The sequence below is a fragment of the Acanthopagrus latus genome, chromosome 10, assembly GCF_904848185.1.
Source record: "Acanthopagrus latus isolate v.2019 chromosome 10, fAcaLat1.1, whole genome shotgun sequence".
NCBI classification, from domain to species: Eukaryota; Metazoa; Chordata; class Actinopteri; order Spariformes; family Sparidae; genus Acanthopagrus; species Acanthopagrus latus.
In genome coordinates this window covers 10,825,049-10,850,345 of record NC_051048.1, presented here as the reverse complement: position 1 = coordinate 10,850,345, position 25,297 = coordinate 10,825,049, and the positions used below count along the sequence as shown (strand labels likewise).

The 25,297-nt window shown below is 43.3% G+C and overlaps 1 protein-coding gene across 5 annotated transcripts in view; it reads right to left on the bottom strand.

Annotated features, from left to right (window-relative positions):
* The window catches only part of pde5ab (phosphodiesterase 5A, cGMP-specific, b), a 73,076-nt gene that overhangs the window by 10,207 nt on the left and 37,572 nt on the right, over window positions 1-25,297 (bottom strand). For 4 of the 5 annotated variants that reach the window (XM_037112903.1, XM_037112902.1, XM_037112904.1 and 1 more), the window contains 9 exons: window positions 21,281-21,348; window positions 15,794-15,902; window positions 15,590-15,674; window positions 12,675-12,850; window positions 7,573-7,632; window positions 6,729-6,875; window positions 2,046-2,171; window positions 1,047-1,141; window positions 841-928 (listed from right to left, as the gene is read on the bottom strand). In XM_037112903.1, the coding sequence (XP_036968798.1) occupies window positions 841-928; window positions 1,047-1,141; window positions 2,046-2,171; window positions 6,729-6,875; window positions 7,573-7,632; window positions 12,675-12,850; window positions 15,590-15,674; window positions 15,794-15,902; window positions 21,281-21,348 (954 nt within the window). The remainder of the gene's footprint in view (window positions 1-840; window positions 929-1,046; window positions 1,142-2,045; window positions 2,172-6,728; window positions 6,876-7,572; window positions 7,633-12,674; window positions 12,851-15,589; window positions 15,675-15,793; window positions 15,903-21,280; window positions 21,349-25,297) is intronic. The other variant, XM_037112901.1, reaches the window with a different exon arrangement.

Sequence of the window (25,297 nt, the reverse complement as noted above, 5' to 3'; positions counted from 1 at the left end):
CTTGACTAGTGTGAACGCTCCATGCTGCGCTCAAGCCCTGTACACTTCCTTGGCCTTAGCACCAGTGATGTGCACATCAGTCGCCCCCCCTTGGGGCACAATTGTTGAAAAATGCACGCTAAAGTGCCCTCCTGGGAGCCAAAACACGGGCTAAAGTGCCCTCCTGGGAGCCAAAACGTGCACTAAATCGCCCTCTTGGAAACCAAAAAAGCATGCCAAAGTGCCCTCTTGGTTGGCAAAACACACTAAACTGCCCCCTTGGCTGGTTAAAACATGATAAACTGCCCTCTTGGGAGCCAAAACATGTGCTGAAGTGCCCTCTTGGGAGCCAAAACGCGCGCTAAAGTGCCCTTCTTTTTGGCCCTTCCCTTCAAAAAGTCTGCGCACGCCACTGCTTGGCATGGTTGGAAGAGGTGCACTTCGGCACGGTGTGATTGAGCACAAGCACGGGTGCGCAATATGGACTTGAATCATAATCATGCGTATTACGCCGGCTTGCATTATCAAGAAATCCAGGAATGTGAGAGGGCCATCTGTGACCAAAAATTACATAGCATAAGCCATAAAAATTTGAAAGTGTCATGTTGTCTGTGTTGTGACCGCAAAACATCAAGCTGATATTGGCTGATGTAGCCTGGCAAACATATTGATCTAGCTCAGATAGCTCTAGCTAGGTACAAATGTGTGTTTGCATTAAGAGGGGCCCTGAGTGGAAACAAACAAAACAGATGTGAGTGCATGCAGAAATTGGGGGCATAAATGCCGTTTCCAACTGATCTGCACAAGCGGCAACAAAATCATCAACAAAACGTTTTCCTCTGCTTCAGCGAGGGCACCTACGGGGCTGTTGAGGATCATCAGGCAGTGGTCGAAGTGGTGATGCTCCATTGTCGAGTGGCAGTAGAGCTGGGCCAGTGGGTGGTCGCTCCTACACACACACACGCACACACACACAGGAAGTTAAAAAAAACACAGAGTGGACACTCCCACACATGCATATGCAATCATACATATATAATCATATGAATAATGCTCTCCTACTGCACCTCTGGATGTAGGAGTTGTTAACTCCTCTGTGGTCCAGGTCGTGGCTGAGAGTTGCAATCATCAGAGCCAAGACCTCCAGATCACTCAGGTTATTCTGTCAGGGGAAACAAGGGGTGGATGAAGCAAGACAAGACAGGATGGAGGCGAAAAAAGGCAAAAACTGCATCCACTCAACACCGGCCGGTTAGCAAATCTGTTACCACAATCAAACCGAACAATAGCCTCAGAGCTGTTGTACACACTGTGCTGTTGTGACACTCCACTTATTGTTGGCAGTGTGGGCGGCTCAGTAAGCAGCCCGGCGTGGACAGCAAGACTGTTCCTGCATATGACACAACAGCTTCTAAAACAAAGCTGAAAGCAGGGCTCCAGCACCGCTGATACTATTGTTGTCACACTGCAGTTGCTGATAGTTGGAAACATTTCAAGCAGAAATGACTGTTTTCGTGTCACAGAAGCCACAAGCGCCTAGCGTTCTCCCAAACACTTTTGTTCTCCGTGGTGTAGGAGATCCTTTGAAGGTGACCAACAGAAACTTAGAACTTGCTTAAGATCCAACACATGGCGTCATGTGTTCCGTTTTTCATCTCCAGGGTTAGAGTATCCTACAAGACAGCTGCAATTCTAAACATGTAATTCTATACCAAACTTTTAAAGGTGCAATGTGTAAAATATGGCCAGAATTCCATGTTAGCTCCAACACATAGACTCACTCTTTGCTCGCTATCTTTGGCTGTAGCTAGTTTTTGTTAGTTAGTTAGTTAGTTAGCTCAGTTTGCTGAAGTTAGCTGAACATTATCTGACTGGAATCTTTCTGGACCATTATATTAAATCATGTGCAGAGTCACTACAGACAGCGGTGCTCGACTCAGGTTCAGCAGCCTTCCAGTTAACAAGATCAATCCACCATGCGTTATAAATTGGGTTGGTCCATTAAAGCGGGCATAATAGTGAAACATCTGCATGTAATTCATCAGCCAGTGATTGGCTGCACTCACCTGTAGGCGTCCTGACTTGAGAAGGGCAAACATGCTCTGGGCCGTGTTGAAGGCATGTCTCCAGTTGTGGTAAGCCACGTGCTTTCTGTAGTTCTTCTTCACACTCAGAACCCACTGGCATAAACTCTGCGAAGAAGACAGCGAGCGGATTAAGATTTATTGAACCCTTGTAAGCGACTTTCCCAGGGCTTGAACTGCACCGCATGAGCAAAGATAACAGTATAATGTAATATAAAAACTCATTAAAACTCATCGCTCCTGCACAATGTAGCGCTTCGAGATCAGATAACAAAGCAGCTGGTGCCCTATTGTGCCATGGATACACTCACACATATGAGGTTTGTCAAGTTAAAAGATCATTTTGCAAGTCAAGAAAGCCAGCACTTGTCACAGAGATAGAAAATTACCATTTAGTTTCGTGTAAAAATGCGAATATATCAATGTACGTCACCAACGCCAACATGGTGTCAGCACCACGGTCCTTTAATCACACAGTTTAAGTAGCTGCAATCAAATCTCTTCTTTAAAAGCCTGCACTTGATCCAGATATTTAAACGACTATAGACCCATATCTAACCTTCCCCCTTTTCTCTGGGATCCTCGAGTAAACCGTGACTTTGACTTTCTACATGAAAACAGTTCACATGAGAATTTCCAACCAGGCTTCAGAGTGCATCATAGCACCGAAATAGCAGCGGTTGAGGATGTAAATGATCTCTTTATTGCATCTGACAGGGGACCTGTCTCTCTCTAGTCTTGTAGGATCTCAGTGCCACATTTGACACTGACCGTCACATCCTGTAACAAAGACTGGAACATTTAAGTGGCATTAAAGGAACTATATTAAGTCCTATTTATCAGACCGATCTCAGTTTGTCCATTTGTCTTTTAGCTTCCAGCGTAAGAGAAATTTCGAGGGCTTTCTTCTTCCACCTATGGCACATTGCAAAAATCAGGAACATCCTGTCACAAAAAGATGCTGAGCAATTAGTCTGCTTTTGTTACTTCAAGGCTGGATTACTGTTATTCCCTTTAATCAGGCTGACCCAATAAGTCTCTTGAGACTCTCCAGCTGATCCAGAATGTTGCTTCGTGTGTACTGACAAGAACTCATAATAGAGAACGTAATTCTCAGATATAAGCCTTTTTACTCTGGCTTCCTGCGAAATCCAGAAAAGAATTTAAAAACCCCCTCGTCACATACAAAGCCCTCAATGGCCAGGCACCGACATAATTTAAAGACCCCGTTGTTCCCTATTACCCTACCCCGATGCTGCACTCCCAGGATGCAGTGGCACTTGTGGTTCCTACGCTGCCATAGGCATAGACCGCCAGGGTTTTTTTTCCCACGATGCACTTAGCCCCCTCTCTCTTTCTCTCTATCTGCACACATTCTTGTCTTATTAATGCATGTTACTGACTTGGCTTCTTCCCCCTGAGTCTCTGGCCTTTCAGCGGAAATAGATGGACTCTTATTCACTGTTTTTCTGTTTTACCATTCTAACAAATAATCCAAATGACAGTCATTCAAAGATCCACCTTTTATTTGTTCATTTTTTGACTTTTACACCACAATAGTGATAAAGGAAATGCCAGATTCTATCAAATAGGTGCCGGTCCCGATCTGGGAGGTCGCGGCTCCCGCAGGATCTACAAATTAAGCCCCGATTAGGCTTGAATGAATCAAAGGGGGACTGCTGGGCCTTGCCGGAGGTATGCACTCTACAGAGCACCATCTAGTAAGCGAATTAAATCAGTATTTCTGTTCAATGTTCTCATTAAAACTAATTCTATATACATGTTTTTATTATTGCTCTCCATATGTGCTCACATTGTGTACGTTCCAAAGTGAAGTTGTGTTTATTCAAACAAACCCAAAACATCTCAAATGAGGTATTATTCCAGTAGAGGAGTACTGGTTGCACTGGATTTACCAAAACCTGGAGACATTGGCCACAGTGGAAACTCTTTACCTTGCAGCCCACTGACCAAGTGCTATAACTATGACCAAAGCTACAAAAACATTATGAGTGGGGGGTAAAATGGAAATGACGCGTGTGACGAGCAAACTGTCAGGATGTTTGCCTTTTCTCGACGTGAACACTGAGCACCCTGCCGGCAAATCAGCGCTCCGTGCTCGTTAGGTCTTCGCCGCACTTCCATCGCAAACACGCAGTAATTAAAGCCGAACTCCAATTATGTTTCATCTTCTCTGCGGGCATCATTACACTCTTAAAATCATAACTCTTAGGTCATAATGAATTACTCCACCACATGAAGTATGTGCAGTTCAACCCCAAGGCTGTGATGCTAACACGCGCGCTGCTGGAGGGCCCTAATCTCCTCCTATCGAAAGCTCTATTTATAAGGCGTCTGTCCGCAGGCACTCTGGCGGTCAGCCACCGACATACAAGGACCTCTTCACGTGACGGAGCGTGCTGAGGACAAGAGCCAAACTGCCAGCAATCAGGCAACCGGGGGTTCTGACGGGCGATGGTCATGGAGGCAGTCTGATTTTTGGAGGGGAAGTGTTTTAGGTGTATGTCAGTGTGTGTGTGTGTGTGTGTGTGTGTGTGTGTGTGTGTGTGTGTGCGTACGGGCAAACACACCGACGTCAACTCACTTGCAAATGCACTCGCCCATGTTCTAATGGTCTAATGCTGCTGACAGCGAGAAGCAGATTGTTTTCTGCGATTAATAAAACAGGAAGTTGCGCTTGTCTTTTTCCATGACACGCACTGAGAACAACAACAACAACAACAACACAAAGCCATGTCCCGGGTAACGGGGATAATATGGCCGTGATGTCCGTTGTTCCCGGGATACTCTACTCAGGATATGATCTACTTTTCTTTCTCCTGACATTTTTTATGTTTATTTTCTGTTAAAATGTAGGAGATGGAGCTTCTCAGCATCAGCTATTCAAAGGTGACGCCTGCGCTTGACGTACAGGACCTTAACCTCGCTGAACATCTGCTCTCTTGGGAGGGAGAGGGTGGTGGGTCAGCCCGAGCCATCTGCCCCTCTGGGGGCCCAGATCCGCCAGCGCCGACAGTTTATCAAACCTCCTACTGGCCTAATTATTTGGTAGATCTCTCGCTTCTTCATCATCAGACATAAAACTCACTCTGCTGAAGGCATATATGTAATAAGGCACTCGTTTACTGTACAGCTGTAGGCTGAATTTAATATCTGGAAGTTGCAGCAGCAGCATTGTCAGGTGTTTATGTTCTGTAATGGAAACTGCTGACTGGAGCCGGAGGGGAAATGCACTTTATCCCATGAACGTAATGTTACAGAGAGGAGAGGGGGAAAACAACAGAAAAGGAACAAGAGCCTAATGTACAGTTAAGTAGTCTGGCTGTTTGGCTTTTCAAGTTTTATCATATACATGTGACTCAGGCACTAATGTTCGAGGTGGAGGATATGCATATATATTTATTTAGGAATTAGCTTTAATATTTGGAAATCATTCCCAGTGTTTGTACAGCTTTTTATTCTACTCTGGTTGTGTGTGTATAGTAATTTCACCTCATTAAATATCACTTTAGGTTGCTGCTGTAACCGAACCAAATTGCTGGTTCATCTCATACCATATTAAGTGCTTCATTCATGACGTTGCTTGTGATCAACAACTGTGCATCCTTCACATAATCATTATCTTAAAAAAAGAGACGCAGAAGCTGCCGGATGATGTCTGGCTATAACTACAACTACTGAGCTAAAGCTGGCAGCCAAGTAGCATGGTATAGAAACTGGAAAAAACTGGAAGCAGAGTTAAACTGTTCTCTCCGAAGCCCAAATGATGCATCTACCAAGCCCTCTTAAGCTTATATAAGGACACATGCACATGAGCTCAGCAACTCTGCTGCCTTTTTAACGCTATTCTGCTGAGTGGCAGTTGGCGGCGGTACGGCGCAAAGTGTAGTAACGCACCAACAATGGTAGGGAGGAGGTTCCCAGCTCGTTAATATTGTGTAAACATAAGAATTTGATAAAGAAATAAAAAAGGAAAAAAATCATCTTGGCAAATGTTTTATGTTGGTTGGACACAAAACATGTGTTGGTGAGAAACTTTTCGTTTGGAAGCTCCATAAAGCCCCCCCTTAATTCAAAGCCGAGAGACGTACACCAATGATATCATCTAAGTCTTGGCAAAAGAGCAGACCAGCATGTCCCCTAATATGTTAAACAACTTGAAGACACTCTGTGGAGTTTCATTTAAACAGAGTGATGGTTAAATTCAGCTTTGTTCATGAAATTGCATCCTTTTGCAAAGCCGATTTTTAAAAACGCTTTAAATCCTGAAATGATATGACAATATCTGCCAGCTAGCAGCCTTTTACGCCCTTCCCTTTGCCGGCACATTACTATGTGCAGGGTATCTTTAAAGCATCTATGTGTGCAGTTTGAATATTTAGCTTTGGCACCCCCAGTGGTCAGATCCAGAATTACACTGATGGACAGACACCAGAAACAACATTTTTCAAGAAAAACATATGCCATCAGAATAATTTGTGCTGTTATCGCACCATAATTCTACAGAAGTAACAGGAATAACAGCCTAAAGGTTTACTGGCCAGATGTTAATTACACCCAGTACTACATTATTGGCCAAATACAGTAAAAATAAAAGTATAGTAAGTGAAATGTACTTTAATAACATCTCAGGACAGCTCTTACCGTGTACTTCATCTGAAAGTTCTGGACGAGGTTGAGGTCGACAAACATGCGGATGGTAGCCAGCGTGGTTTCTGTGTCTGACAAGTCAAAGTCACTGAAGCTGAAGTCCAGAATACCCAAGGACTGGGCTGATGGCACTGTGGTTACCTTCACACACACACACACATGCACACACACACACACACAATCAATGTGCAAATGGAAATGTTTATATAATCTATATATTGCTTTGTGAAGTCAGCATCTGTCAAAAACATAAATCTTTACAAAAAAGGTGCAATCATTTTCCATGTTCTTGAATGAAACCCTTATTTTGTTTAAAAAAAAAACTCTGACTGCCGCTGCAGTTACAGTAGCGGCTTTGACGACATCATCATGAGGAGTTCTTCGACCTATGTCGTGTCGCACAGTCTCTCGGGTAGATTTTAACCCCAAAAACTCAAGCCTGTGTCCTAGATACCGCGTGACAAATCCTCTCCCCGGCACCCAATTGAGGCCACTTAATCAGGTTAGTTCAGCCACTTCGCCGCAGGAAGAGGAGAGCGGAGTGGAACCTTTTGAGACGGTCATGAAGTGTCATCGTTAAGGCTGCGGCTGGTGTGAAAGCCGCCATCGGTAAGACCAGTTTAACACTTACAAGGGAGTTCATTGATAAAATCCCAGGACAGTCTGGTCCTCTTAATATTCGGTGGTATTTACATCGCCATAGTGCATGTTATGAGCTCTCCAGCCGCAGGCCACTATCTGTATCTATGTGTATTAAATAATCCATGCGCTGGCGGTGACTAATGTTCAATGTGGGGCGTGAAAATGTGTATTGTTAAATGAAAAAAATTTAATTTACCGCGGTTACCTGGAGTTCCCGCGATTCTTCCTCGGCGGCGCTGGCGTGATACGACAAGACCTGGAACACACACATACCAAAAAAAAAAAAAAAAAAGGTGAGGTCGTATCAAGTTTTCTGAGGAAAACACATACACAGGGCCCACACAGCTGCTCTCTGACATACATCTGTAATTCATTAGGTCAGATTTTTGCATCACGGTGACCATCACTTCGTTATATTCTACTGTTAAAAAATGTAATATTTTAGGTTTAACTAATGAGATTAACTGAAATACAATGAACATGGTGTGCAGAAGACCTGGGAGGATAATTTGGGATTAAAATAACCCGTAATAGGTTTTTTTCACAGAGCATGTTCTTGACCAAGCACAATATCGAAATGTTCCTTTCAGAAGCCATTGAGGAACGTCTATGAATCTGACTCATCTCGTAAAGTGAAAACACAAAATGATGCAAGGCTGTCACAACAATTTTGAAAAAGCTGAAGATGAAAAAACTTTTATACGGGGAAGAAGAGACAGAGTGGTGCTGCTCATCACTCGCACATGTCAGCCAAAATCAGAAAGATAAAGACGCCGTCATGCTCTGGAGTTTACTGCCATTGCAGCAAGAGAGCTTTGTGTGGTTTTTTTTGTCAAAAAACTGAAAAAAGGCATTCTGGGAATGTCATTTGTGCAACAGCGAGAAATAAGAAAGTTTCAGCGACACCCACTTTTGCACATTTTTTTCTGGATTACCCCTGTCTTGATGTCTTGGTAAATAATTTGATTTTTATATATTTTTTTCATATAAACTAAAATATCAAAATTACAGCTCAACATTATTCATATTAATACGGTGCTCATAAATGTCACAAAGCAACCCACTTGTTATTCATCCACTCAGATAACAGTACAACTCTACAAGAACAGGCCTTTTAACACATATTAATTCAGGGGTAATGACTCACTGTAATTTAAGGAAAGCATTAGCAAAATCGGAAAAGGTTCAGTGACTGAACTGTAAAATGTACAGAAACCACAACTTTGTTGTCATTTACGTGTATAACGGTATATCATGGTAGTCTTGAGTTTGAGTGATTTCTGCGACGCTCATTTTTCTGTGACGGAATGAGTGGAAAACATACTGCTTTGTCACAAAGAACTTTCAGGAAGTTTGGTTTGATAATAAATTCATTGTAGGCCTTTTAAAAGTATGACCAAATCTGCTGGGTCATAAATAGTAACAGTAACTTGGCTCGTTTGACTCAGCCACAAACACTACGATGGGAAAGTCTAAGGAGCGCAGCATTGATCTGAAAGAGCACATTATTGATTTACTTTCTTTAGAGCAGCACATCCACCGGCAGCAAAACAGCCCCACGGCATAATGCTACCCACATGACAGTAGGGTGTGGTGTTCTTGGGGTTAAAGGCTTCACCTTCTCTCCTCCAAACATATTGCGGTGGTCAAACAGCTAAATGTTTTTAACTGACCACAGAGGTTTCCTCCAGAAGGTTATCTGTGGGCTCAACGGTCTGCTTGAGTACCCAGCATGCACCTAAGATCTGGGCAAGGGGCCGGGGTCGAGCTTTCGTTAAAGGCCCTTCTTTGACCGGCGCAATCGAATGAAACAGGGAATTAAAATCAACACACTATTTGTCTGTGGATTGTTGCCTGTCATGTGGATTAACAGACAGGTGTGCAGATTAGCATCTACACAGGCCACGGCACGGTCTGACGTCCTGTGAGCTTGCGAGAACAGTTGAAACTTCTTTGTGAACCCTGGGCCTTGTCTGAAGATGCGGCATTGGTGACAGTTGATCAGATGGGATGGGTGCCCTATCCCGCAATAAACCATTGTGTCATTCGGGTTCATTGGTAACAGGTGATATTATCATGGTTGGGTACGAAAGGGGTGTCCTCGTTCACAAGCAAGGATAGGGAGAGGTTCACCAATTTGTCCAACATGTGATTGTACAAGGGATATAACAACATGGACTAAGGGGCACTTTGCGAAACCAGTATTGGTAAACACAGTTTGTTAGATATTGTTAGACACTGGTCTGGATGAATTTTCAATCCTGATTGGCCTCAGAGTTGCAAATTATTTGCTAACATACTGTATGGACACCTATGGAACTACTCAAGTAATTACCAGTGACCAGTGTCTGTTGACCATTCAAAATGAATGCGCTATAGCCTGTATCTAAAGTAAGTGGTATTGGCACCTCGATGTTATCCTATTCATAACACCGTGTGTGGTCCGTCAATGCATTATAATCTGAAACCCACAGGACGGCGAGCTGCAGGTCGGACTGCACTTACCACGTATCAATCGATCATCTCACTTCCCATTCGCTACTCAACTCGCTACTTCAGGCTGCGATCGACGCTACACATGGACTATCATTTGTTTGGAAAATCTTTATATTGTGCTGGGGACGAGGACATGGCTGGCCAGCGAGCTTGTCTTGTTAATTATCACTTCAAATCTACTGTCTGTCAACCATACACAATGATATTGACTTTGATTCTTGCTAGCATGACATTAGCTTTCTGGCTAACAGCCGTGCCAAGCGTTCTATGAGCCGAGCAGACTAGGTACATCCTATTTACTGGAGGCGTAAGCAATGTTCCCATCCCACAAAACCTCACGGGATTATCATGATCATTCCAGCTTTTAGCCAATCCATCAGGTGTTGCCAGGAAAATCAAAATGCAGTGAATTTGAATTATTGATCTTGTGTTTTTTGTCGTTGGAAAGTCATAATGGTGCAAGCGCCTCGTCAGACATTACATTTAGATAGAAGTTTTAGAAGTTTTTATGTCTGGTGCGTGATAAATTACAATTCGTACATTTCTTCCGTACAGCAGCCACATATGCACAGAGTTTTGAGAGTGAAAAGAGGGGCAGTACAATGAGGCCTGCTTTAACTGGGTAAAGTGGATCCTGCTGGGTGCCAGAGAATGTGGCCGTCAGCTGCAGCCGAGAGGAGACGTCACCTCTGGCACCCTGAAGCTGACAGCTCCGCCGGCGAAAAAACAGGGAGAGCGTATGCATATGCGTGCGACTGAAAGTTGGAGAGAGGAAAAACACGAAGCTGAATTTAAGGTGAAATAGTCAATTGTCAGCGCGTGTGGGCTCACTTATAATGCCTCTGTGCTCTCTTGGCTGTCGCTCACAGAAGCTGGAGGCAGGGAAGTGTCAGAAGCAGCTTGAAAATTCCTCCTGCATCGTCTCATCACTGTCACTCACACACCCACACGCAGCTACATTAGACACTGTAATTTTCAACACTTCGATACTTGAGAGGACCCCTCACTTTTCCTCATCACGATGACACATCATCTAAATGCGTCCTTTCAGATTTTACCCCAGCCGTAATGTAAACCTGGTCGTAATCCCAAATCCCATTCCTCGCAACGACAGAAGTACAAAAGCACACACAGTGTTATGAAATGACATACTTCTGGTTTCAGCCTTTACCTAGTTGTCATGTCTCATTTCCAGTTACTGGTGACTACTTCTGATATAGTGACTCATTACATATGATCATTTGTTACATAATTATCATTGACTCGTAGGCCTTTTGTCTATCCCAACAACTGAACTAATTCTGAGGGGTGACTGTGTTTGGATAGAGAAAGCAGAAATGCAGTGTTTACCACACATTAATTTATTTGTGGCGATCTGCCACAATAGCAACACTGGCCGCCACATATTGATTTTCTGTTTGAGGAGCTGCGTGTCCCATTCTCACTCAAGACATGGCACCCGTCAGTGAATAGCATGACGTTATATACTCCGATACAGTGGATTGCGGTGTGGTTTTTTTTCTGTCGGTAAAACCAACGAAGAAGAGGAGGGGGACTATTTAACGCAGTTGGCTTGACCGTAACTTCCGCTGCAAAGAAGATGGCTGGCCTTGAGAACCAGGCCTTGAAGCTGATTTTTGTCATGTGATGCACTGGGGCCTTTTTCCCATAAGCTAACATTGTTAAAGACGTGTCTGTAAAATGGTAATGAAAGCCTCACAACCCCTGCAAAATGATTAGTTTTGCTGTCAGAATTTGGTCAATTTGTTCCAATAACATTTGGGGATTCAAGAAGAGCCGCCCGATCACATTTTATCCCCATCCACGTTAGCTCGGCGCTAAGCTGGAAGTGTGCATGCTCTATGGCGTCCCAGCTGGACAGCCATCGCCACCACTAAAGTCTGATTCTATGGGAAAACACTGAAAAGTTATTCAAGTCAGCTGAAGAAAATGTGTGTGATTGTCAAAGACAGAGCAGCAGGCAATGTATGAAGAACAGTTACAGTTAGAGCTATGAAAAGGAAGATGGTGATGGAGTGCAAAAAAGGAAGAAACAAGGACAGATAATAAAAAGATAGATGAAAAGATAGATGAAAAGACCAAGCTTTACAGTGATGAAATGTATAGGTTGTATAGGATAGGTTGTTGGATTACATTAAATAACTATGAACTGGTACTTTTTTTGGACTGTATTTGTACTATACTATAAATCACCAATTACATTTTCATCATTTTGGCGTCAAGACTTAATTTGGCTTTAGACTGCACAATTCTGAGAAAAAGGTTTTATCAATCTTAGAAGCCAAACTGCGCTCTGGTATCATACTTTTGATCCCCCAACCCAGCCATATTGACTAATCATCTCTGATTTTATGTTGTATCTTTTCATGTTGTGCATTAGAGTTTTCTGTGTTAGTTTTGCTCATCCTGTGAAAAAATGTTTTTTTCCACCTATGTGTATTTGTAGTCTGGCTCTAAAAGTTGGATAAGGGGAGTCTACAGCATGACAATTATTAGCATGTCCCCAAACAGGGACTTCCAGTGATCTTTCTCTTTGGTCCTATTTTCAGTTGAGGTAAATAAAGGCCAGTTTGAGATTTTATTACTTCGCTGACGTCCCACCTACCTCAGTATGTGATGATCGATGATTCTACCACAGGCGCCGAGCATGACTTGAAACCATACTGCTCCTGGGTTAGTCATTATTACTCAGGTACACATGGGTCACAGTATGCACTGAAATCAATGTTTCAAGATGCATTTTCAGAAAGAATAATAAGCGCGTGCGTTTGTGAGGCTGACCTCCAGAGTGACCTCCTGCTTGGCCATGGCTCTCTCCACCGTTTCGTACATCTGCGTGTTCTGGATGCCGAGGCCGCAGAAGATGGCAAAAGCCTCGAGGAACTGCTCGTCGTTCCTGTTGAAGGCCCTCACGCTGCCCGACGCTTCGTCCATCTTATTAACAAGCTGACACACACCTGCACAGACACAAACAGGAACAGTCAAGTAAGTCGTACTTTTGTGCACATTATGCGTGACAAATGAGAATGAATGTCTCAAAAATGGCGGCTGATTTTTGCGGAGGATTTTTTTTCCCTTTCTTTCACTGTGAGTTCACCAAGAATGACGAGGCAGTAAACAAAAAAAGGTGCGTTTTTGAAATTCTGTTTTGCCAGCGTTCATCATGACTGCGGGCGTTAAAAAAAATACCCAACATGTTATGTGATGTGTGAATACCACGTGGTTGGAAAATCCAAATGGACACAGTTTCGGCAGATCATGCACGCCTTGCTTATGATCAATCTCATTGTTTTACCGACTAAGCATAGCAAGAAGCTGCTCTGAGACCTGAGAAATTTGAGGGCGCCAACTCGCTCACCGCTGTAGGTGTGTGCTTTGTGCGTACGTAAATGGATTAGCAGCTGCACGATTCTGTCGGCGACACAGCAACTTCTGTTTTTTTGGCTCAGGGGCCGTGTGCTTAGTGCTACTGGTTTAGCCGCTGAAGAGCAGTTTCAGATGGGAGTACAGCATGTTGTTGTCATCGCTAACTGTATCTGACCATTGCCTTGTGACTTCAAATGTAAGAAAACATCAAATATTATTAAAATGAATGTTAACAATGAACATGGCCATTGTTAGCAATCACCGCTGTCGAGCTAGTATGTTAGTCTTGGCAAACTGTGGCTGAGCTTTCACTGCCGTTATCGTGTGACTGGCTCGCTGACAGGGGAGTTATGCTATACAAGGTTGAGGTGTGGGCTGAACAAGTGAGTCTTGGGTCTTTTGTGGAATATGGCGACCGACTCTGCTGTCCTGACGTCGGTCGGGAGTTTGTTCCACCACTGAGGCGCCAGAACAGAGAACAGTCGTGATTTGGCTGAGCGACCTTTGCTCTAAGCGATGGCGGTAGGGTGCAGGGTGCAGGACAGACTGTCATCGAGGGTTGACAGTGACTGACAGGTCCATGCGAGGGCAGCTGTTCATTAAAAAACTTCACTGCAGCCATATCAAAATACTTCCTGAATCTCTCAGAACAGCCTCTCGTCATGATAAGCCTGTCGCTAACCGAGATCTCCCCCTCACTGAAACCATTGTAGTCTGGATGATCCAACTTTTGCGGACAATCTTGAACTTGCTACCCATTCTTTGCTCCAAGACCGCAAGTGCGTCAGGGGTCACAGCAATAATGGATCCTGCCTTCCTGATCAGTTTATTGATCTTATGAAGCTCCTCTGAGCTAAAGCCAAACCCACGGCAAACAACAGCATAAAACAGGACATTAGCTAAAAACATGTTTATAATTCTGCTTCCCCTGTCTGATACCATGTTCAAGCTCCTTTTGTGCTGATTCAATCATGTCCTTGTTACCAGTTTCAAAAGCAGATTTCCTCGTATTACACGGCATAATCAAATCAACACAAAACTAAACATAATCAGTGACACAGTCTGCAATATTGTCCACGTAATAACCACATAAGATGTAAATGTGCCATGGCATTCACGGGAGAACACCTCTGCCGGTCGAATCTTCTGCCCTGTCAAGTAGTTGCCAGTTTAATGCAAGCTAGCTGATATTAGCTTTGCTATGACGAGCTAACAGAAGCTTATGTTAACGTTGCTCACTTTAGCTCGCTGACGTTAAAGTTGCTAACACTCGCGAGCTAACATTTGAGTAGCAACTGCGCTGGGTGCAAACTGTAGAACTTACATAAATGACCACAAGATGGCACCAACCAAGACTCAACATGTGATACGGAAAAGCATCAGGCTATTGGCTCACAAACACTCACTAAACAAAACAATCATTTTGGACCTGGCAAAATGTTTTAAATTATTCACTGACAATAATAACAATGTTTTTAAGCAAAAGAAACTGTATTCTCAGGTGATCGCAAAACGCAAGCCATACATTTGCTTTGCTCCCAAAAGACACAGTTGTATTTGGTGCCGTACCACCAGCCTAATGGAGCTTCCTCAGGCAGTGAACTCATCCTCAGCACTCCAAATAAAATACAGCAGGACTCAAGAACTAAATCTTAATAATGTATTCATGAAGAAAAAAAAATGTGGCAGTTTGAACTCCGAATGTTTGATAAGCGGGGCACAGAACGTTTCACTGTGATAAATTGCTCATGACTGGGACTCTTAAAGGTTGGAGGACGGGCCATAAGGACCCATTTTGTTTGATCACTAAGTGCATCCGTGGTCATTAGTCATGTTCATAGTCAACTAATGGAGCTGCTATCAGCTAATTATGCAGATGATAATCACTTTGATGGATGGAGTGGCGGGACTATTCATGGAAGGATCATAAAAGTGGTAATTCTGTGCTGTGCTTAATGTGGCCTCAGGCCCGTGCTTCAAGATCGTTAAAGCCTCTTACGACTGTGCTGATGTTACATCACTGAAGCAATCTCTTCCAATATATCTGTGGGCCAAAGTGTGAGGCTCCAGGTGATAAAAATACACTTTAAAGGAACATTTCACCACTAATTACGCTGGCCTCTGATCTGACTTTGCTGACAGTCTACACCTAACGTCTTGCTGTCTTTAAACCGATACATCTTGAAAGCCTGTGTCACCCAGGCAAAATTTCTCCCCAACAGATTTTACTACAGCTAAGTTACGGTCATGATGAGAAAGAGGTGGTTTAAGTCCAGGTTTAGTTCTCAAAAGGGGGCCACACCAGATAGAGAGAAAGAGCGTGAGCCTACCTATAACTTTGTCCTTCTTGCCATTCCTGATGGGAGTGCACAGCAAGCTCTTAATCTGGTTGCTGGTGTGATCTGGGTTCTCACTCTGTCAGAGACAATCGAGCAAGAAGGATGATAACGGAATTTTGAGAAACAGGAGAAAAGAAAAAAAAACAAAACAGAGGAAGCAAAGAAAATGAAAAGGAAGAGAAAACGTGTACTGACCGTCCAGGGGAAGCGTTGGTCCTTGGTGACATCTGCGATGTTGAGAGGCTGCATGGTGTTCTTGACATACTGGCCGTACATGTAGTTAATCTGACTGACATCACAGTCCCTGAGGAGACGAACAACAAAACAGAACAACTTGGTAAGCAACCATTCACACTGGCCAAGCTCACAAGCAGTATGAGCACCATCGCCTTGTGTCTTGAGATCTCGATTTGGCATTTGTTTTAGAAGCAAGTGAAAGAAGGGCACAGCATATTTTTAATGTTACTTCCTTTTTTAAACCTAGCCGTTTGCAGGGCGGTGATGTAATACATCTCTTTGTGGCTAGGCTATGATGAAGATAAATAAAAACATAGCAAACTTTGTTTTTGGCGCTGAACCACCAGACAATATTTATTCGAGTGGGTCGCCCAGGTATATCAACAGCCGCCCAAGACCCATTTAAGCATTCTAGAGTCTACTTCAATATTTTCACCCCCCCATCTACTGTCAGCTACTTTACCCAGCTGCTTCTTGGATATTACCTCGCAACAATTTTTAAATCCAAACCTGCGTCCAAAAACTCAAGGCTAAACAGCAGGTTGGACGTTAATGAAACGTCTGCTGGTTGACGAGCGAACCTCAGCTAAGAAACTGCACCTGAGCCCGGCCTGCGCCCCCGGCTCAGTTCAGAGACGCGAAGCCGTCAGTCACGTCGCTCAGCGGCTGTTTTGTTATCTTGAGCCGCTCCAAGTCCGACCGCAGAGTCAGCTATAATACTGCATGATGAACGATGGAAAATGGATATACAAACATAACACGAGGTTAAGGCGAAAGCCAGCGGATTTTGCGGTGGGACGTGTGTGTAACTGTCTGTGTGTGTGTGTGTGTGTGGGAGTCTGAGTGTGTAAGCCAGAGGGAGGACATTTGAGAGAGTGCAAGTGGATATGAGAAAGGACGACAAATGGTGTGTTTCGGGGGGTGTGTGTTAGGGAGAAGAGAAGGGAGAGACAGGAAACCAGTGGTGGAGTGGAGTACTTTTTTTTTTTTGTACATTTTACTTAGTATTTCTATTTTGTGCTGATACGTGCTTCTACTCCCCTACATGTAATAATATAACAATCTGAAAGCAGTGGTGTTGCACGATGAGTATTTTTGCTGCATCGTGTACATTTTGCAGTATTTTTTTTACTTTTTTAATTTTATCATTCGCTATGCAGGAAACAGTATTTTTAGACAGCATTCTAACTTGAGTACCTCCTCCGACAAATAAGTACATAAGTGCGTGTGCCTTTCTGTGTGTGTATGTGTGTGTGTTTTGCTCGATTTCCGACATACCTCCACTAACGGTTTCAGTTCGGATGACTTTAAGCCTTCGGGCTAATTCTAAAAATGTGTTCTCTCCAGACTGGCCTCAACTCTCTCTCACACACACGCACACACTCCATGTTTTCATGCTGCACAGTACATGTATTTGTGCTCGAGTTTAATTAACCAAACACACTGAAAATCCAAGTTTTTCTTTCCTGCTCTCTGTGATTTACTCAAATGAGGCCACAGATTAGCTGCAGGCGTAATTGAAAAACCATCTCAGGACTATGCTTGCTTTTCAATTCAGGGCCCCAAGTTCCAGATCCAGGGAAACTGACTTGCCCAACTTAGTCGACCTGAAAGCACTCAGCCTGCCATTCCTGCGATTGGTTCAGCTCAGCTGAACTTCCTGGCGAAACAGGCGCCTTGTCGTTGAGGAGCCGCAGCCCGAGGTTAATGCCACTATAAAAAGCCTCCTGCGGTTCCAGCCGGTCAAAGCTAACATCCTGCGGGGCCCCTCCCCTCCCATGTTGGCCCTGTTGGAGGAACTGCCCGGTTTTTACCATATCGCAGCCATCCCAGAGGAATCCAGCGCACACACACACACATCAGTATCTGAAGTCAGTTATTAGATCTAAACAGGGGAGAAACGGCCATGAGAGCCGGCTGTAAAAATGAGACCTTGTGGAGGACGAGACAAGTTAAGACATCTGGTTTGTGTCATCGCTGACAGTGGCGGGGATCTTCGCAATGGCCTCTATTTCCTTTCTTTTACAGAGCTCACTTGCACACTGAGCTCTGCTTGCAAACACAGACACACTAGCTTTAGTTAAATGTCAGTCAGACCCAGGGAAAATACGTTAAATCTCAGTTTCAAAACCAGGAGCTCACAAGATCTGACAGGTCCATTTGTTTCCCCAATATAAAAAAGGGTCACCAACCGTGTTTTCTGTCAGGTTTTATTGATATTTTGCCTCTTAGCTTTATATCTGAGAGTCAATAAAATAAAACCTGAACCTGAAAGTTTTGTTTGTAGACCTGTTCACAGTGCAGATATACAGATATTTAAAAAAAGAAAAGATATATCATTACCTGTGATCGTAACATTTCCTTATGTCGCAACTTTAGGGTTTCTTTAGGCGCAATTTCCATTTTCATGTTGTGATAACACTGTGCTTAAGGTCCAGTTATGTTTAGGGTCAGGCAAATACTGCATGTTTCAGCTTGCAGTGTTCAGACACAACAAACGTGGCTGGGAAATGTTCCAGCATCTCGTTAAAGGTATCTGGTGGTTTCAAGCCTACAAATGTTGACACGCCGCCCCAAACAGCGCTCGCTGGCTTATATTGATGACATCACTTGGCCAACGCAAGTGCCAACAACGGTGGACGGCGACAGTTTTTAGGTCTGCCTCTTGACAAGCACCGAGATCCGAACATTGTCGCAGACTCTGTTGACCCCTTCGTGGCGATGGCAGTAGCCCATCCAGCAGAACGTTGCACCCTGCCATGTTGCAAAAAAACTACTCAGGAAAGGCCCGGTAAAACATGACAAAGAGCTCCAGGCGACCTCTTTGTGGCGTTCCTTGGGCGCCTTTGATTGAAGCAATTGTAAGATCATTTTGAGGTATTCATTCTGTTCAGTGTGTCCTCCAGCATGATATACTTGTTAGGATGGAGAAGCTTCCGATAAAGTATTTGGAAACCTATTTAAGACCAATAAAGGTCCCATATTGGTAAATAAACACGTATACAGTATACAGCAAGCACAACTGTACACACATACAAACACACACCAATTCTCTTGCTTCAGCTGAGATTAAGATTGAATTTTAGACGCTGCGTAGCAACTGGGGAGGCCAGACCACCCTGGAGACGAGGGGTGGGGGGGGCGCCTGGGAGGAGGCAGGGTTTTCTATCTCATTGCATCTTAAATCAGATTACTGCTTATTTACTCCTCCTGGCTGGAGCATGAGTTCATGTCATGGAGCTGTGCAGCTAAAGCCTCCTTCAGTCCCTTTTTTCTCATCCCAAACCTCTGTTCATCCTGCCTATGCATCCTTAAATCGTTAGAGTCTCTTACCGGCCTCCTTGTCCTCTGTTGTTTCTATCGCTTTTCTTCTCTATCTCGCCTAGAAATGATAATTTCCTGGGGGGATAATTGTTATGACACTGGATTGGCTTTGGTAATCATAGCCAACTCTGTGTTCTAAAACATTGCGTTCAACTAATTTGCACCAAATAGGACAGTTAGAAAAAACAAAAAAAAACATTTCCACATAGAAAATCTTAATTCAAAATCAACTTACTAGGTTTTTTTCCCTGAGCTTTCAATATGATTCTTTGTCGGTGGAAGGAGTTTTTCTCTGCTTTCAACAGTCTTGTAATGAAAGCTGGGAGATATGGTTCAAAGCTCCAACAAGCTAGTAAGTGGACACTGAGTATCATAATGCTGGTCAGCTTGTTTAGGGGCACCAAATCAGATTCTACCCTAGGGCGCCAAAATGTGTACCAACAGTCCTGCTCTGACAGCCCTGTCAGTAAAATCTGATTCACCTGACCAAATCCCGGGTCGGGTAAAGCCCTGTCACATCATCCTGATCTACAAAATTCCTATCAACTAAATAGTGGTTCATTTCTATGGTTTCTCTCCTGAACGGTGAAGCACCATCTGTCATCATCACGCGAGAATAAGGAATAAATCAGGGCTGATTATTCTTGACAGCTGCCCAGGTAGTTTATTCACCAATATCAAGTTTGAAGCTTTGATTGTTGAAATCTGTGTGTCAAGGATTGGTCTTGTTGCAGCTGAAAGTACTGATGACTGGTTGGTAAACGGTGACCTGCAGATTTTTCATTCTGTCTCGATAGCAAGTTTCCTTTAATAAATACTTCAATACAGATTTGTTGTTCACAATGTAGCATTATCAGGAATAAAATTTAATGCATCGTCTGGATTCATGGATAGTGAGTTAACAGCATCCTGGGACTATTCTGGGCCAAGAACCATCCTCGATCCAAGTTCCGTGGAAATCCATTTTGAGGTATTTGTATAAACCTGCCAACCAACACATTTGCTCCAATTCTTGGTATTTCTTCCCCTTCACACATTTTAGCCTGTATTCGACAGCTGATCATGAAGAGGCATGCAGGAAATAAGTGGAGAGGGGCATGACATGCAATAAAAGGTCCCCAGCATGAATTGGAGCGGGGATGTTGGAGTTGTTATCAAGTTGCATGCCGTGTGACCATTTGGCTACCAGGCCGCATAAACATGCACATATGTTGTGGGAAACATGGGGGATGAAAAAGGAATATTATTCCAGCAGAAAAAAGGATTTTAGAGTTTATTGGAAAAACACATCAACAATGCAACAATGGTCTCAACAATGGTCACTGGTTAATGGCTGGGATATGAAGGTAGCTATATGCTGTAATGTTTCAATAATTCTTCACATGTAACCTGTAATATGTTTTGCAAATATCTACACAGGCAACATGAGCAAATATTTTCTGGCTAAATAGGACTGGACTGCACACCTCCATCCCCTGTAGCAGAACTTGTTTTGCCCATGTGCAACTAATATAGCTGTCCTATGCAATAAGAGTGCATGTTGACCTAATAAAACTGTCTGTGCACGACAGGCAATTGTTAGAACCTCTAGGAAATGCCTCAGACTGCCTGCTTCATCATGACATACAGGTTTTGACTGAGGAGCTGTCAAATCAACCCCAAAGACCACATATTGAGCCAGCAAAGCCCAGTTAATGAGAACAAGAGCTTTGTGCCGAAAGCCGAGTCAATCAAGTGTCTGGGAATTCAACGGGGAAGGAGGCGGATTACCTCAAAAAGATCCCACGGGGCTCCAAATCAGCTCTGCTGACTTATTATTGGACTGAGCCACTTTGGCCCGTCTTTTCTTTTGCAATTCAAAGTGACCGAATGGGCACAATAAGGGCACAACATCAATACGGCCAAAACAGTTTTGTGCTAGTCCTTTGAATCTATAGGATGATAATGCATCCGTATGAAGGTGCCTGATACACAAATGTCTCCCAGGGGCCTCTAATGTAGTTGACAAATTCAGGGAGACATCTGTGCTAACAGCTGGTGGAAACAGTTGGAGTACGCCTCAAGACTTATCTGTCGGACTATTAATTCAATAACGGGTTTCAGCTGAGGGCGATCGCTTACCTTTTGGGGGCATCAAGGACTTCACCCAGCTCCTCGTTTTCCATGTGAAAGACACTGGAGAAGGAGTTCTGCGAAAAGAATAGAAAGTAAATGTATTTGTGCGGGATATTACAGACCGAGCGATGTAGCTGGTACGTAAAGAGAATGACTTTCATGCTTTGCTGCAGGTCCATCATGTATGTTTTCTGGCTGCATCAACTTCCTCATTCCCTCAAATTTAACCGTTAGAGCTAAACCCAACATCAAGTGCTACATGCACACCATCTGAAACACGTCTCCAAGCATGAAGAAAAGGGACGTTGATCTATTACCCCTCAGGTCCCGCCAGAGGGAGAGTTTATTTCAACATTCCAGCACGCCTTTCGTCTTTTCCCCACCTTATAGGGACTTGTTTTCTCTCAACCTGCACTCACAACCCCTCGCGAAGAATCCTTTTTCCATTTTTAAGACGTGGGGACAGGATGTTAAAGATGGACGAGGCTATTCGTTTTGGAAAAATGTGCCCCCCTTACCCTTGCGTGCACATACACACACACGGACACCTTCACTCTGTGGAATTAGTTCACCTCGATCTATCTAGGTGAGGGTAATAAAGCTGTTTTAAACAGAAATAGGACCTGCCATTGTTATGACATTTATTGGGGTTTTTGGCAAGGGGGAAAGTTTATAACAGGATGACACCAGACAATGGAATTTTTTTTTCATGAGTGCAGGAATATTGGAATAAATCGTGCTTGTCGTCTTATATACTTTGGAAGGATCCGTCAGGAAAGGACAAGTGAATGGTTAATTGGTAATGTCTGTAAGGATTTTTCTTGAGTCACAGGCATATACATTAAGCTCATGCATTCTGCTCATGCTATATTATGGACCTCCAGCCATTCTCTTAAGCCATAACATGACACAACAATCCGTTGTGATTTTTGTGTTAATAGTGGAGTTGAACATTGGGAAAAGAAAACGATAGGAATTCAATCTGAGACTGACCCATATCGGTTGTTTTCTAACAAGTGACCTACTTAATTCAGGTCCCTCTCTAAGAAGTAAAAGGAAGCGGTAGCTCGACATTAGAGCTGCTAAAACTACTTGATCAATTGATGAGTCACTCAAACGTAAATTGCCAACTTTTCGATTTATTTTCTTTTAGTCACTTTTCAAGTGAAAATGTCAAATGTTTTGCTGGTTCCAGTTTCTTAAATGTACACATTTTCTTCTTTTCATTGTCATGTATGATAGCAAATGGACAGTCTTTGGGTGTGGGACTGTTGGACTGGGCTCTGGGAAATTGTGGCGAGCATTTTGCACATTTTTTGGACAATTTATAGACCAAACCATTAATTGAATAATCGTGATGAAAACAATCCCTGATGCGAGCCAGATGTCAAACCCTGTCACGTACGAATCTCACTCCCAAACCCAAAACACACACAATCATGCTCACCATACAAAAGACAGCACACTCAAACATGGTACTATGCATCGGCATTATGCACGTATGCAAACAGATACCACCAAAACACAAACCAATGACTGTGATATGCACACTTATAGGTGTGCATGTACAGCACAATGCAAGTACATTACAAACGCTCTGTACAATATATTTGTACACAAGCATACACACACACATGCTGACACATGCAAATCGCTGTTTCTTAACAGATGCCCCACACTTCAGTTAAGTGAAGTGAGCCGACTCGGGCCAAAGTCTTCAAAAGTGATGCATTATTGTTGGTGCGGTCAACCGACTAAGCGCTGTCATTTGCTATGCTTCCTACAGGAAAGCCCCTTTCCTTGAGAAAAGCTTAAGATCAAATCCACCGACCTGTGGGTCCTGCTGGAGAAACTACAGACATTTAACACTGACACCTGTATACAGAGGGCTGTCTGGCAGACGAAGCCCGTAAAAGTTCCTAATCTCAGAGTAAATGTTTAGTAAGGACAGAGAGAGAAGAGAGAGACGTGGGGGGGAGGGTATAAAATAAAAGGGAGACAGCTGGTCTGGCATCCCTGAGGTCACGAAAGGGACAGGCGCATGCATACAGAATAATGAAGTGGCTTGTTGACAGAGCCAATGCAGCTCAGCGCATACATGGAATAAAATGTCTTGATTCATTACGATAAAGAGTTGGCTCACCCTAATCGTTGAAAGATTACATTTCTAATTGTCCTCTGATGTAGTTGACGCGGATGGTTTTGGCTTTATATTTGTCGGGGCTGTGAATGGTCTTGTGGGTTTTAAATTCCATTTGTGGCGCTCACAGCAGTGAAATTATTTTTTCACAAGCAAAAAACTCAATGGCAATATCGTGTTACTACGGAGGATCCACATCAGACACTATTAACAGCAGGGACAGATGAGCCCGCGAGGGAGCTCTGGGGTGAAAATGGCCCCTCATACACTTTCAAACCCATTTCACCCAATGTGCCAGACATAATATACAAGCATCCGTAGCCATATCTAAGTACCTTAACATGGAAAATAGAATAGTTTAAAAGTAGTGCATGGATATGTACTGTCATCTAGAGCTTCCCTATTCTGATTTTAAATCCAATACATTGCCAAACAGGTGACAACAAATCTTGTCTTGTTAGTCAACCCTGCTGCTGGAGTAGACACGGCAGATTGGAATCGAGGCAGCCTTCATCTGACAATTGATTTTATTTTTATTTTTTTTTGAAGTGCAGTGACAGTCAAGTACTGTGTGTACACCCGACCACCATGTAACACCAGGAACACTGGTCACTACAGCAAGCCTTATGCAAGATTTAAATATTATTATTATTATTATTATTATTATTATTATTATTATTATTATTATTATTATTATTATTATTATTATTATTATTATTATGTATGAGGAAAAAAAGATTTGCACAATTAAATCCAAACGTTGTACAGATGTTTACTTCTGTTTGCATGGTTTTCTTTTGTTAAATATGAAGAAAGACGAGTGTTGCCAAGCATCTGTCTGCATCGTAGGCAACTGTGAAATATTGCACTTTCTTATAACACTTGAATGCTGCATTGCCCCCCCCCCCCATGAGATGAAACTACCAGTGGTGGCCTCAAGCTAATTTGACTTCCAGACCGCTGCACTAGAAGCGATATGATTTTGGGTTAATCCATCTTGACAGTATTTTGAATACATCTGTTATTAAAAGCCTTCATCTCAATGAGTCTCACATGGCTATAATAAATACCAGGCACAGTTAAACACCCATGCTTTTGTAGCCTAACACAAACCACTCCAGTGGCATTGCATTCCCCATCCAGTTAACCCCAAACCTAAACACAAATATTGAATCCTGCTGCCATCGTTGATCATTTGTGAGCCCAACATTCAGAGTAATTCCAAATACAGCGCAGCCAGCCATCAGCCCGGTGGAATGAATTATGAAACCTCTTTGTTGGGATTGGTGGTGAGGTTGGACACGACTTGGTGCGGTGCAGCGATGTAGGTTAGAGTAGCTAATCTTAAAATATATAACTTACCCCGGAGAAATAAAACATCCTGCACGCTTAAATCTTTCATCAAGAGACCAATGAGGTCAACGTTAAATAAAAGATTTCGCCCCTCAGCGTTACATTTAGGGCATGCCCACACACCAGCTGCTGAATGGGCAATAATGTGCGCTGAAGTTGATATTTTGTGGCATCGGCACTTACAATAACATGCTATTCTGTAACAGTATTTACGGCACCTCAGACAAGTCTGGACAGCAGACCTGTCAGATACTTGGGGTTGTGGGTAACAAATGTTAGTGAAGTGTTAGTCAAACTATCGTGACAAAGGGCTTGTTGTTATGTTCAAGCACGCGCTGTGCCGTGTGTGTGTGTGAGTCCCTTGGTGTGTGCAGGACACATTTTTCTCTCAGAAGACACATCTGCCGAAATAAATATAATTTGATTGTTCCATTAAAACATTAAATAATTGAGTCATCCGTAAAATGTTTACCCAACCAAACGCCCACCTTGGATGGAACCTTTGAGGGTGGGGGGGAGGCATGGAGATG